This window comes from Dendrobates tinctorius, unplaced genomic scaffold, assembly GCF_039654945.1.
Source record: "Dendrobates tinctorius isolate UK_male_01 unplaced genomic scaffold, ASM3965494v1 ptg000074l, whole genome shotgun sequence".
Lineage (NCBI taxonomy): Eukaryota > Metazoa > Chordata > Amphibia > Anura > Dendrobatidae > Dendrobates > Dendrobates tinctorius.
In genome coordinates, this window is record NW_027361742.1 from 1,406,177 (window position 1) to 1,419,563 (window position 13,387).

General features: G+C 40.5%; 1 protein-coding gene across 2 annotated transcripts in view; it reads left to right on the forward strand.

Annotated features, from left to right (window-relative positions):
* The window catches only part of HENMT1 (HEN methyltransferase 1), an 82,071-nt gene that overhangs the window by 27,978 nt on the left and 40,706 nt on the right, over window positions 1–13,387 (forward strand). The window contains exon 4 of one of the 2 annotated variants that reach the window (XM_073582867.1): window positions 3,862–3,996. The exons of the other annotated variant lie outside the window; for it this stretch is intronic. Coding sequence (XP_073438968.1) covers window positions 3,862–3,996 — 135 coding nt within the window. The remainder of the gene's footprint in view (window positions 1–3,861; window positions 3,997–13,387) is intronic. 2 annotated transcript variants of the gene reach the window in all.

Below are 13,387 nucleotides of genomic sequence, written 5' to 3' on the forward strand. Positions count from 1 at the left end.
ATTTTCTCAAGGGTACTAGGAGAAATTAGACCCCAAAAGTTGTTGTCCAATTTGTCCTGAGTACGCTGATACCTCATATGTGGGAGAAAACTACTGTATGGGCACACATCGGGGCTCGGAAGGAAAGTAGTGACGTTTTGGAATGCAGACTTTGATGGAATGGTCTGCGGGTGTCATGTGCGTTTGGAGAGCCCCTGATGTACCCAAACTATTGAAACTCCCCAGAAGTGACCCCATTTTGGAATCTAGACCCCCCACGGAACTTATCTAGATGTGTGGTGAGCACTTTGAACCCCCAAGTGCTTCACAGAAGTTTATAACGCCCGGCGTGAAAATAAAAAAATCATTTTTTTCCACAAAAATGATATTTTTGCCCCCAAGTTTTAATTTTCCTAAGGGTAACAGGAGAAATTGGACCCCAAAAGTTGTTTTGCAATTTGTCCTGAGTAGGCTGATACCCTATATGTGGGGGTAAAGCACTGTTTGGGCGCATGGCAGAGGTTGGAAGGGAAGGAGCACCATTTGACTTTTTCAACGCAGAATTGGCTGGAATTGAGATCTGACGCCATGTTGCATTTGGAGAGCACCTGATGTGCCCAAACAGTGGAAAACCCCCCAATTATAACTCCAACCTGAACCCCAACACACCCCTAGCCCTAATCTCAGCCCTAACCCTAATGGGAAAATGGAAATAAATACATTTTCTTTTAATTTTATTATTTTTCCCTAACTAAGGGCGTGATAAAGGGTTTTTTTTATTTTTGGCAGCTGTTGCATGCTAAAAGACGCTTTTTATTGCAAAAATAGTTTTTGCATCACCACATATTGAGAGCTATAATTTTGACCCACCGAGTCATTTGAGGTCTTATTCTTTGCGGGACGAGTTGACGTTTTTATTGGTACCATTTTCGGGCACGTGACATTTTTTTATCGCTTTTTATTCCGATTTTTGGGTCGCAGAATGAACAAAAACCAGCGTTTCATGAATTTCTTTTGGGGGGTGCGCTTACACCGTTCCGCGTAAAATTGATAAGGCGGTTTTATTCTCCGGGTCAGTACAGTTACAGCGATACCTCATTTATGTCTTTTTTTATGTTTTGGCGCTTTTATGAAAACAATTTTATATAAAAAAATAATTATTTTTGCATCGCTTTATTCTGCAAGCTATAACTTTTTTATTTTTTTGCTGATGATGCTGTATGGCAGCTCGTTTTTTGCGGGACAAGATGACGTTTTCAGCGGTACCATGGATATTTATATGCGCCTTTTTGATCGCGCGTAATTGCACTTTTTGTTCAGCGGTATGATCATTATTTTTTGCTTCATTTTTTATTTTTTAAGGGGTTCGCTAAAGGGGTAAACTAATGGGACAGTTTTATAGGGCGGGTCGTTACGGACACGGCGATACCAACTATGTGTACTTTTATTGTTTTTTTTTTGTTTCCAAAACATGAATTTATTAGGGAATTTTTTTTTTTTTTATTTATTTAGTGATTTTTTTAAAAATTATTTTTACACTTTTTTTTATTTTTTTTTAACTTCATTACATTGTCCCAGGGGGGACATCACTGTCCTGTGACAGATCGCTGATCTGTCACATCACAGATCACTGTGACAGATCAGCGATCTGTCACAGGCAGTGTGCAGGTTTCCTCCTTGCCTGCGCTTTGCAGGCACTGAGGAAGTCAACTCCCTGCAGGCCCCCCAAGGTCTCCGTCGCCATCTTGGATTCGGGGACCTGCAGGGATGGAATCCCCCGCAGCAGCGCTGCACATTGCGCTGCTGTGGGGGGCTCAGGGAAGCACGGAGGGAGCCCCCTCCATGCCGATGCTTCCCTTTAATCCCCGGTACACTGCGATCGTGTTTGATCGTGGTGTGCAAGGGGTTAACGTGTCGGGGGCGGTCTGTGACCGCCCCTGACACATTGTGCCGGGTGTCAGCTGTGATAATCAGCTGACACCCGGCCGCGATCAGCGGCGCTCACCACGTGGCCGCCGCTGATTGCTGTGACGTACTATCCCGTCCCTGAGGATTAAGTCCCAGGGCACATGGACGGGATAGTACGTCACATGACAGAAAGGGGTTAATATTCCCCCTGTTGCTGCTCCTAGTCAGCCCAGCAGAACTTCCCTGGTCCATATATAGACCTGTAAGGCAGCAGGGATAACAATGTAACTTATAGTTTTCATTTAAAATTGTTTGTTATACAGTATACAGTGGGCGAAATAAGTATGGAACACGTCACCAATTTTCTAAGCAGATATATTTCTAAAGGTGCTATTGACATGAAATTCTCACCAGATGTTGGTAAAAACCCATCCAATCCACATAGTCAAAGAAATCAAACCAAAGATGTCCATAAATTAAGTTATGTGTGATAATGAGAAATTGCAGGCAAAACGTATTGAACGCGCTTACTGAAATGTAATTTATACTTTGTAAATAAGCCTTTGTTGGTAATGACAGCTTCAAGATGCCTCCTGTATGGAGAAACTAGTCGCACGCATTGCTCATGTGTGATTTTGGTCCATTCTTCCACACAAACACTCTTCAAATCCTGAGTATTCTGTGGCCTCCTTCTATGAACTCTGAACTTTAGTTCCTTCCCTAAATGTTCTCTTGGATTCAGGTCAGGTGATTGGCTGGGCCATTCTATCAGCCTTATTTTCTTTCTCTGAAACCAATAAGCGTTTTCTTGGCTGTGTGTTTGGGATCATTGTCTTGCTGAAATGTCCACCCTCGTTTCATCTTCATCACGGTGGTAAATGGCAGTAGATTTTTATCAATAATGTCTTGGTGCTTTTGTACATTCATCCTTCCTTCAGTCATATGAAGATTGCCAGTGTCGTATGCTGAAAAACAGCCTCGCACCATAATGTTCCCACCTCCAAACTTCACTGCTGGTATAGTGTTTTGGGGATCTTATGCAGAGTCTTTTCGCCTCCAAACATGGTGTGTATTATGGCATCCAAAGAGTTCAATGTTGGTATAATCTGACCAGACTATGTTCTCCCAGTATTTCACAGACTTGTCTAAATGTTGTTGAGCAAACTTTAAACGCTCTTGAAAATGCTTTTTCTTCATCAATGGACTCGTGCGTGGTGAGCGTGCATACAGGCCGTGGAGGTTGTGTGCATTACTTATAGTTTTAGTTGAAACAATTGTACTTGCTGATTTTAGGTCTTTCTTTAGCTCTCCACAGCTGGTCATAGGCTCTTGGACACCTCTTCTGATAATTCTTTTTACTCCTTTGTCTGAAATCTTTTGAGGAGCACTTGGTTGTGGCTGGTTTATGGTGAAATTATGTTCTTTCCATGTCCTGATTATAGCCCCAACAGGGCTCACTGGAACCTTCAGTATTTTAGAAATTCTTCTGTAACCCATACCATCAGTATATTTTGCAACAATAAGGTTGCAAAGTTCTTGAGACAGCTCACTGGTTTTACCCATCATCTTTTGTGACACCTTGGTAATTAATTAGACACCTTTTTATAGGCCATCAGTTGAACCGTCTGATACTATTTTTCATTTTTCACTTTGTGGCAGGATTGCTTTCTAATTACTCATAGATTTCAGCTTGTGTCATGACTTTCCACAGCTTTTTGCACCTCTCTTTCTTCATATGTGAAATACTAATTCCCAGTGTCATTTCTCATTATTACACATAACTTAATTTGTGGACATCTTTGGTTTCATTAATTTGCCTATGTGGATTGGATGGATTGCTACCGACAACTGATGAGAACTTCATGTCAAGAGCACCTTTAGAAATAGATTTACTGAGAAAATTGTTGACGTGTTCAAGACTTATTTCACCTGCTGTATAGTAGGAAATCTGACCTCCTATGCTTTTATCATCAGGCATACTTTAACTCCTCTTCCATTCCATTACTTGGACCCACTGGAAAGATCATTGTCTGTAACCCTGTATCATGGTTCTGTGACTGAAAAGGATCCTGCTCTGCTTGGATTTGACCTAATAACTTGCATTGAGCTGTAAGTATGTACAGGCGCCTGAGATGTTGTGAGTTCTGTATTAGCAGGAGGGAGTGGATTTGCTTGAGGGAATGACAGACTGTAGTGAGTGGTGCCAGCACCGAACTATACTCTAAAGGTCAAAGAGGTCATATTACTGCGTAGTGGGCCAATATGACATGAATCAATATCATCCATGTTACTCATTAGGAAACTGAGATGTGGCCTATGTTATATTTTTGGCTAATGACTATGCAATACATTTTACCTTATATTCAATATTTCTCTAATGCATTATTACTGTTTTTGACTTGTTATAGTCCTTAGGAGAATTTTGTCCTTGTCATCTCAAGAAAAAAAAACTGTTGAGAGCATAAATAGTTTGATAGGATTTCCTGAAAAAGGTTATTGCAAATAGCCTAAGTCAATGGGGTTGTCTGAGCATATGATATTGATGACCTGTCCTAAGGATAAGTCATCAGTATCAGATCGCGGAGGGTCCGACACTTGACACGCTGACCAATCAGCTGTTATTAGCTGATCTGCAGGTCTTGGCAGAGGCCACTACACGGAACTGAGCGGCCCTTGTTTATATCTGTACACTGCTGATGGAGCTGGTTGCTGGCGATTTTGGACACCCATCTCTCACAATCTGATATTGATGACCACCCTAAGGAGACTTGGCTACTCTGACTGGAGACTGATTTCTTGTGATCCGCAGCCGGGACTAGATCATAAACTACATACGTTATCTGCAGTAGGCAGCCCGCTTTCATCTATGGGGCGGTTATAATTCTGCAGTTATTGACTTAGTACTGAAGACATCTCTGTAACTAAACTCAAGATTATCTTTATTAGAATCTCCTTATAGTTTCTATAGCATAGTTAACCCCTTAACCCCCAAGGGTGGTTTCCATGTTAATGACCGGGACAATTTTTACAATTCTGAGCCCTGTCCCTTTATGAGGGAATAACTTTGGAATGCTTCCATGGATCCCGCATTTTGATACAGGAAAGATGTATATCTTTGTACCGTGTTAGCCAGTAGATAGAAAAATATTCAGGATTGAGAGTCCTCAGTAGTTGATACCTTTTAATGGCTAACTGAAAAGATGGTAACACATTGCAAGCTTTCGAGACTACTCAGGTCTCTTCATCAGGCAAGACTAATACAAAATCTGAAGTCACATATTTATGCACAATACAGTCTAGAAAAAATGCAATAGATAAGACAAGTGACGTGAAGCAGAACTATCAATATGGGAGAGGGAGAAACATAAATATAAACAGTGGGCCAGTTCATAGATAAGGAGTCCGGATGTTTTATGGTCCTCTGATTGGGGTCTAGTTCTGTGTTGTGATACCCCCTCAAGGTTTTAAAAGGAAATTCCTTAATTGATGTAAAAAGACATAAATCCATGCGACACATTCATTCCAGCACTGAGGGTGTCAAAGGTCGTCATAAATTTGTACTCCCAAACTTGTCTCTCTCTCTGAGAATTGAAGTTACCTTTCAATACCAGTAATTTCATATCCACGTTGCTGTGATCAAGGATACAGAAATGTTTTGCCACAGGTAGATCCATTCTTTTTTCTCTTATTGTGTGACGATGAGCATTCATCCTTGTTCTAAGCTTTTGCCCTGTCTCCCCCCACATACAGACCCCCAGTTGGACATTTAGTACAAATAATTAAGTACACCACATTAGATGTAATGCAGCTGAAAGTACCTGGGATCTTGTAGTCCTGATGTGAGTTGGGGATCTTTATCTTGTCCGTGGTCATTATAAATGGACAGGTTTTACATTTTTTCTGGTTGCAAGGAAAGGTTCCTGCAGCTGTTGGAGAGGACAGGGAGCTTCTGACAATGATGCTTCTTAAATTTGGGGGCTGCCTAAAACACAGCAGTGGGGGGTCTGGAAAAATGGATTTTAATCGGGCATCTTTTTGTAGTAAAGGTTGTAATTTCCGTGCAGCTCCCCTTAGCACCTCCAGATTTGGGTTGTAGGTGACTACTAGAGGCACCCGGTTATTTTCTTCTTTAGCTTTGTAATGTAGCAGGTGATTCCTTGACAATCTGGTGGCTCTTGTAATTTGGTTTTCAATTGTTCTTGGATGGTAACCCTGATTCAAAAAGGTCTTTTTGAGGCGACCAAGGTGTTTGTCTCTATCCATGGGGTTGGAACATGTACGATTGTATATGATGGCTTGGCTATAGATAATAGAGTTCTTTATGTGTTTTGGATGGAAACTGTCCCATCTAAGGTATGTTGGACGGTCGATTGGCTTCTGATACAGGGATGTCTCTATTTCATTGTTTTTTAGCTTAATGATGGTGTCCAAAAAATTAATCTCAGTACTGGAGTAGTTGAGTGTTAAATTGATGGTGGGATGAAATTGATTAAACTGTTCGTGGAACGTCTTTAGCTGTTGCTCAGACTCCGTCCAGATGATTAAAATATCATCAATGAAGCGGTAGTAGGCCAGGGGCCTGATGGGGCATGAGGACAAAAAGTCGCTTTCAAGCTTGGCCATGAAAAGATTTGCATACTGTGGAGCCATTTTACTTCCCATAGCTGTGCCAGTCTCCTGTAGATAGATCCTGTTGTCAAATTCAAAGTAATTGTGGGTGAGGATGAATTTTATAAGTTTCACCACACCATCAGCATCAGTCCCTGTGTTTTCCATGAAGAATTTGCAGGCATTTAAACCATCTTGGTGTGGGATATTAGAGTACAAAGATTCCACATCCATGGTGGCCAGGATGGTTCCTTCTGGTAGAGGACCTATTGCTGCTAGTTTATTCAATAGGTCAGTTGTGTCCTGAATGTAGCTGGATGTATCCTTCACCAGTGTTTTAAGAATACCATCTACCCATCCAGATACCTGCTCAGTGAGGGTGCCCACACATGAAATAATTGGTCTTCCTGGATTTCCAGATTTGTGGATTTTGGGAAGCATGTAGAATGTCCCTATTATTGGAGTCTCTGGTATCAGGTCATCGCCAGCTCTTATGGACTGGTCAGGCAGACAAGAAACCAACTTGTTTAGTTCCTGTGTAGGATCCGACTCCAATTTTCTATAGTAGCGTGTGTCCATAAGTTGCCTGTTTGCTTCCTTCATGTAGTCTGACGTATTCATCATGACTATTGCACCTCCCTTGTGAGCAGGTTTAATGATGATTTCCTTGTTGGTTTTTAAAGACTGTATGGCCTTTCTCTCCTGGGCACTGATCTTGGATGCTTGTCTCCTGTTAGTGTCTATGATTGTGGATTTTATCAAATGTCTGAAGGAGTCTATATATTTATCCAAATGAGGGTTGCGTCCAGGTGGAGGTGTCCAGTCTGACCTTTTCCTAGTTGTTACGATCCCTTTTCCTTCGGTCTGAGTGTTTTCTAAATCTTCTGTATCATTGAAATATTCCCTCAGGCGCAGTCTCCTGAAATACTGTTCCATATCACTGCAGAGTTTTTTATCTAGGGCCTTAGTGGGACAAAATGAGAGTCCTCTAGAAAGCACGGCCAGTTCCACTTTGTTGGGTTTATAATCTGAGAGATTGATGACACAGTTAGATGCTTTTGTGTCTGGAATGGAGTGGTTGTCCAAGTTGTCAGGTTTTGGATTTGTTTTGTATCTGTTTGTATAGAGTCCTGAATTGAGACGCAGTCTGTGTAGTTTCTTTTCCTTGTTATGAACCAGAAAGGTCCATAGTTTGTTGTAGTATTGTTGTAATTTTTGCTCTGTGCTTTCTGTAAGTGTTTTCCTCAGAGTTTCAAATTGCCCCTGGACTTTACTCCTTATGCTGTAGCAGACATGTAAAAGGTGGTTCCTTAGTCTCTCAGAAGTCCTGTGACAAAGGTTTTGTGCATAATGGGTATTGTAGGTATGAAGAATTGGGTTTGTAATCCAGAGTCCTTTGGGAATTAGATTCTCCTTTTTGCATTTAGATAAGAAAAAAATGTCGCTGTAGAGGGTATTCTTAAACCACTGGTGAAGGATACATCCAGCTACATTCAGGACACAACTGACCTATTGAATAAACTAGCAGCAATAGGTCCTCTACCAGAAGGAACCATCCTGGCCACCATGGATGTGGAATCTTTGTACTCTAATATCCCACACCAAGATGGTTTAAATGCCTGCAAATTCTTCATGGAAAACACAGGGACTGATGCTGATGCTGTGGTGAAACTTATAAAATTCATCCTCACCCACAATTACTTTGAATTTGACAACAAGATCTATCTACAGGAGACTGGCACAGCTATGGGAAGTAAAATGGCTCCACAGTATGCAAATCTTTACATGGCCAAGCTTGAAAGCGACTTTTTGTCCTCATGCCCCATCAGGCCCCTGGCCTACTACCGCTTCATTGATGATATTTTAATCATCTGGACTTTTGCATTTAGATAAGAAAAAAATGTCGCTGTAGAGGGTATTCTTAAACCACTGGTGAAGGATACATCCAGCTACATTCAGGACACAACTGACCTATTGAATAAACTAGCAGCAATAGGTCCTCTACCAGAAGGAACCATCCTGGCCACCATGGATGTGGAATCTTTGTACTCTAATATCCCACACCAAGATGGTTTAAATGCCTGCAAATTCTTCATGGAAAACACAGGGACTGATGCTGATGCTGTGGTGAAACTTATAAAATTCATCCTCACCCACAATTACTTTGAATTTGACAACAGGATCTATCTACAGGAGACTGGCACAGCTATGGGAAGTAAAATGGCTCCACAGTATGCAAATCTTTTCATGGCCAAGCTTGAAAGCGACTTTTTGTCCTCATGCCCCATCAGGCCCCTGGCCTACTACCGCTTCATTGATGATATTTTAATCATCTGGACTTTTGCATTTAGATAAGAAAAAAATGTCGCTGTAGAGGGTATTCTTAAACCACTGGTGAAGGATACATCCAGCTACATTCAGGACACAACTGACCTATTGAATAAACTAGCAGCAATAGGTCCTCTACCAGAAGGAACCATCCTGGCCACCATGGATGTGGAATCTTTGTACTCTAATATCCCACACCAAGATGGTTTAAATGCCTGCAAATTCTTCATGGAAAACACAGGGACTGATGCTGATGCTGTGGTGAAACTTATAAAATTCATCCTCACCCACAATTACTTTGAATTTGACAACAGGATCTATCTACAGGAGACTGGCACAGCTATGGGAAGTAAAATGGCTCCACAGTATGCAAATCTTTTCATGGCCAAGCTTGAAAGCGACTTTTTGTCCTCATGCCCCATCAGGCCCCTGGCCTACTGCCGCTTCATTGATGATATTTTAATCATCTGGACGGAGTCTGAGCAACAGCTAAAGACGTTCCACGAACAGTTTAATCAATTTCATCCCACCATCAATTTAACACTCAACTACTCCAGTACTGAGATTAATTTTTTGGACACCATCATTAAGCTAAAAAACAATGAAATAGAGACATCCCTGTATCAGAAGCCAATCGACCGTCCAACATACCTTAAATGGGACAGTTTCCATCCAAAACACATAAAGAACTCTATTATCTATAGCCAATCCATCAGATACAATCGTACATGTTCCAACCCCATGGATAGAGACAAACACCTTGGTCGCCTCAAAAAGACCTTTTTGAATCAGGGTTACCATCCAAGAACAATTGAAAACCAAATTACAAGAGCCACCAGATTATCAAGGAATCACCTGCTACATTACAAAGCTAAAGAAGAAAATAACCGAGTGCCTCTAGTAGTCACCTACAACCCAAATCTGGAGGTGCTAAGGGGAGCTGCACGGAAATTACAACCTTTACTACAAAAAGATGCCCGATTAAAATCCATTTTTCCAGACCCCCCCACTGCTGTGTTTTAGGCAGCCCCCAAATTTAAGAAGCATCATTGTCAGAAGCTCCCTGTCCTCTCCAACAGCTGCAGGAACCTTTCCTTGCAACCAGAAAAAATGTAAAACCTGTCCATTTATAATGACCACGGACAAGATAAAGATCCCCAACTCACATCAGGACTACAAGATCCCAGGTACTTTCACCTGCATTACATCTAATGTGGTGTACTTAATTATTTGTACTGAATGTCCAACTGGGGGTCTGTATGTGGGGGGAGACAGAGCAAAAGCTTAGAACAAGGATGAATGCTCATCGTCACACAATAAGAGAAAAAAGAATGGATCTACCTGTGGCAAAACATTTCTGTATCCCTGATCACAGCAACGTGGATATGAAATTACTGGTATTGAAAGGTAACTTCCATTCTCAGAGAGAGAGAGACGAGTTTGCGAGTACAAATTTATGACGACCTTTGACACTCTCAGTGCTGGAATGACTGTGTCGCATGGATTTATGTCTTTTTACATCAATTAAGGAATTTCCTTTTAAAACCTTGTGGGGGCATCACAACACAGAAGTAGACCCCAATCAGAGGACCATAAAACATCCGGACTCCTTATCTATGAACTGGCCCAATGTTTATATTTATGTTTCTCCCTCTCTCATATTGATAGTTCTGCTTCACGTCACTTGTCTTATCTATTGCATTTTTTCTAGGCTGTATTGTGCATAAATATGTGACTTCAGATTTTGTATTAGTCTAGCCTGATGAAGAGACCTGAGTAGTCTCGAAAGCTTGCAATGTGTTACCGTCTTTTCAGTTAGCCATTAAAAGGTATCAACTACTGAGGACTCTCAATCCTGAATATTTTTCCATGGATCCCGGTGATTCTGACTTTGTTTTCTCGTGACATATTGTACTTCATGAAAGGGGTAAAATTTCTTTGATACAACTTGCGTTTATTTGTGAAAAAAAACAGAAATTTGGCGAAAATTTTGAAATTTTCCAACTTTGAATTTTCATGCCCTTTAAACAGAGAAATATATCACACAAAATAGTTAATAAATAGCATTTCCCACATGTCTACTTTGCATCAGCACAATTTTGGAACCAAAATTTTTTTTTTTGTTAGGAAGTTATAAGGGTTAAATGTTGACCAGCGATTTCTCATTTTTACAACACCATTTTTTTTTAGGGACCACATCACATTTGAAGTCACTTTGAGAGGTCTATATGATAGAAAACACCCAAAAGTGACACCATTCTAAAAACTGCACCCCTCAAGGTACTCAAAACCACATTCAAGAAGTTTATTAACCCTTCAGGTGCTTCACAGGAATTTTTGGAATGTTTAAAAAAAAAATGAACATTTAACTTTTTTTCACAAAAAATTTACTTCAGGTCCAATTTGTTTTATTTTACCAAGGGTAAGAGAAGAAATTGGACCCCAAAAGTTGTTTCAAAATTTGTCCCGAGTACGCTGATACCCCATATAAGCAGGTAAACCACTTTTTGGGCGCATGGCAGAGCTCGGAAGGGAAGGAGCACCGTTTGACTTTTCAATGCAGAATTGGCTGGAATTGAGAACGGACGCCATGTCGCATTTGGAGAGCCCCTGATCTGCCTAAACAGTGGAAACCCCCCACAAGTGACACCATTTTGGAAAATAGACCCCCTAAGGAACTTATCTACATGCGTAGTGAGCACTTTGAACCCCCAAGTGCTTCACACAAGTTTATAACGTACGGCCATAAAAATTAAGAAATCTTATTTTTTTACAAAAATGATCTTTTCGCCCCCAATATTTTATTTTCACAAGGGTAACAGGAGAAATTAGACCCCAAAAGCTGTTGTCCAATTTGTACTGAGTACACCAATACCCTATATTTGGGGGTAAATCACTGTTTGTGTGCACAGCTGAGCTTGGAAGGGAAGGAGCACTGTTTGATTTTTTCAGCGCAGAATTGGCTGGAATTGAGGTCGGACACCATATCGCGTTTGGAGAGCCCCTGATGTGCCTAAACAGTGGAAACCCCCCAATTCTACCTCCAACTCTAACCCCAACACACACCTAACCATAATCCCAACCCTAGCCATAACCCTAATCCTAATCCAAACCCTAACCCTAACTTTAGCCCCAGCCCTAACCATAACTTTAGCCCTAACCATAACTTTAGCCCTAAGCCTAACCCTAACTTTAGCCCTAACCCTGACCCCAACTTTAGTCCTAACCCTGACCCTAACTTTAGTCCTAACCCTGACCCTAACTTTAGCCCTAACTCCAACTTTAGACCCAACCCTGACTTTAGCCCTAACCCTAATCTTAACCCTAATGGGAAAATGGAAATAAATACATTTTTTTATTTTATTATTTTTCCCTAACAAAGGGGGTGATAAAGGGGGGGTTGATTTACTATTTATACCTGGTTTTTATATTGGGTGTTTGGCAGCTGTCACACACCAAAAGATGCGTTTTATTACAAAAAATAGTTTTTGCATCACCACATTTTGAGAGCTATAATTTTTCCATATTTTGGCCCACAGAGTCATGTGAGGTCTTGTTTTTTGCGGGACGAGTTGACGTTTTTATTGGTACCATTTTCGGGCGCATGACTTTTTTTGATCGCTTTTTATTCTGATTTTTGAGAGGCGGAATGAACAAAAACCAACAATTCATGAATTTCTTTTGGGTGGGGCATTTAAATCGTTCCGTGTGCGGTAAAATTGATAAGGCGGTTTTATTCTTCGGGTCAGTACGATGACAGCGATACCTCATTTATATCATTTTTTTATGCTTTGGAGCTTTTATACAATAAAAACTGTTTTATCTAAAAAATTATTATTTTTGCACCACTTTATTCTGAGAGCTATAACTTTTTTTCAACTGATGACGCTGTATGGCTGCTCGTTTTTTGCGGGACAAGATGACATTTTCAGTGGTACCATGTTTATTTATATCCATCTTTTTGATCGCTTGTAAATCCAGTTTTTGTTCAGCGGTTTGATAAAGCATTTTTTTGCCTTGTTTTTTTTTTATGGGGTTCACTAAAGGGGTTAACTAGTGGGACAGTTTTATAGGGCGGGTCATTACGGATGCGGTGATACGAAATATGTGTACTTTTATTGTTTTTTTTATTTACATGAAGAAATGTATTTATTGGGGAAATTTTTTTTTTAATTAAGAATTAAAAAAATATATTTTTAAAAATGTTTTTTTTTTTAACTTATTTACATTGTCCCAGTATGGGACATTACTATACAGTTGTGGCCAAAAGTATTGACACCCCTGCAATTCTGTCAGATAATACTCAGTTTCTTCCTGAAAATGATTGCAAACACAAATTCTTTGGTATTATTATCTTCATTTAATTTAAGATAATAATACCAAAGAATTTGTGTTTGCAATCATTTTTAGAAAGAAACTGAGTATTATCTGACAGAATTGCAGGGGTGTCAATACTTTTGTCCACAACTGTATAAAGTCAGATCGCTGATCTGACACTTTGCACTGCACTATGTCAGATCAGCGATCTGACAGGCACTGCAGGCGGCTTCTCAGCGCCTGCTTT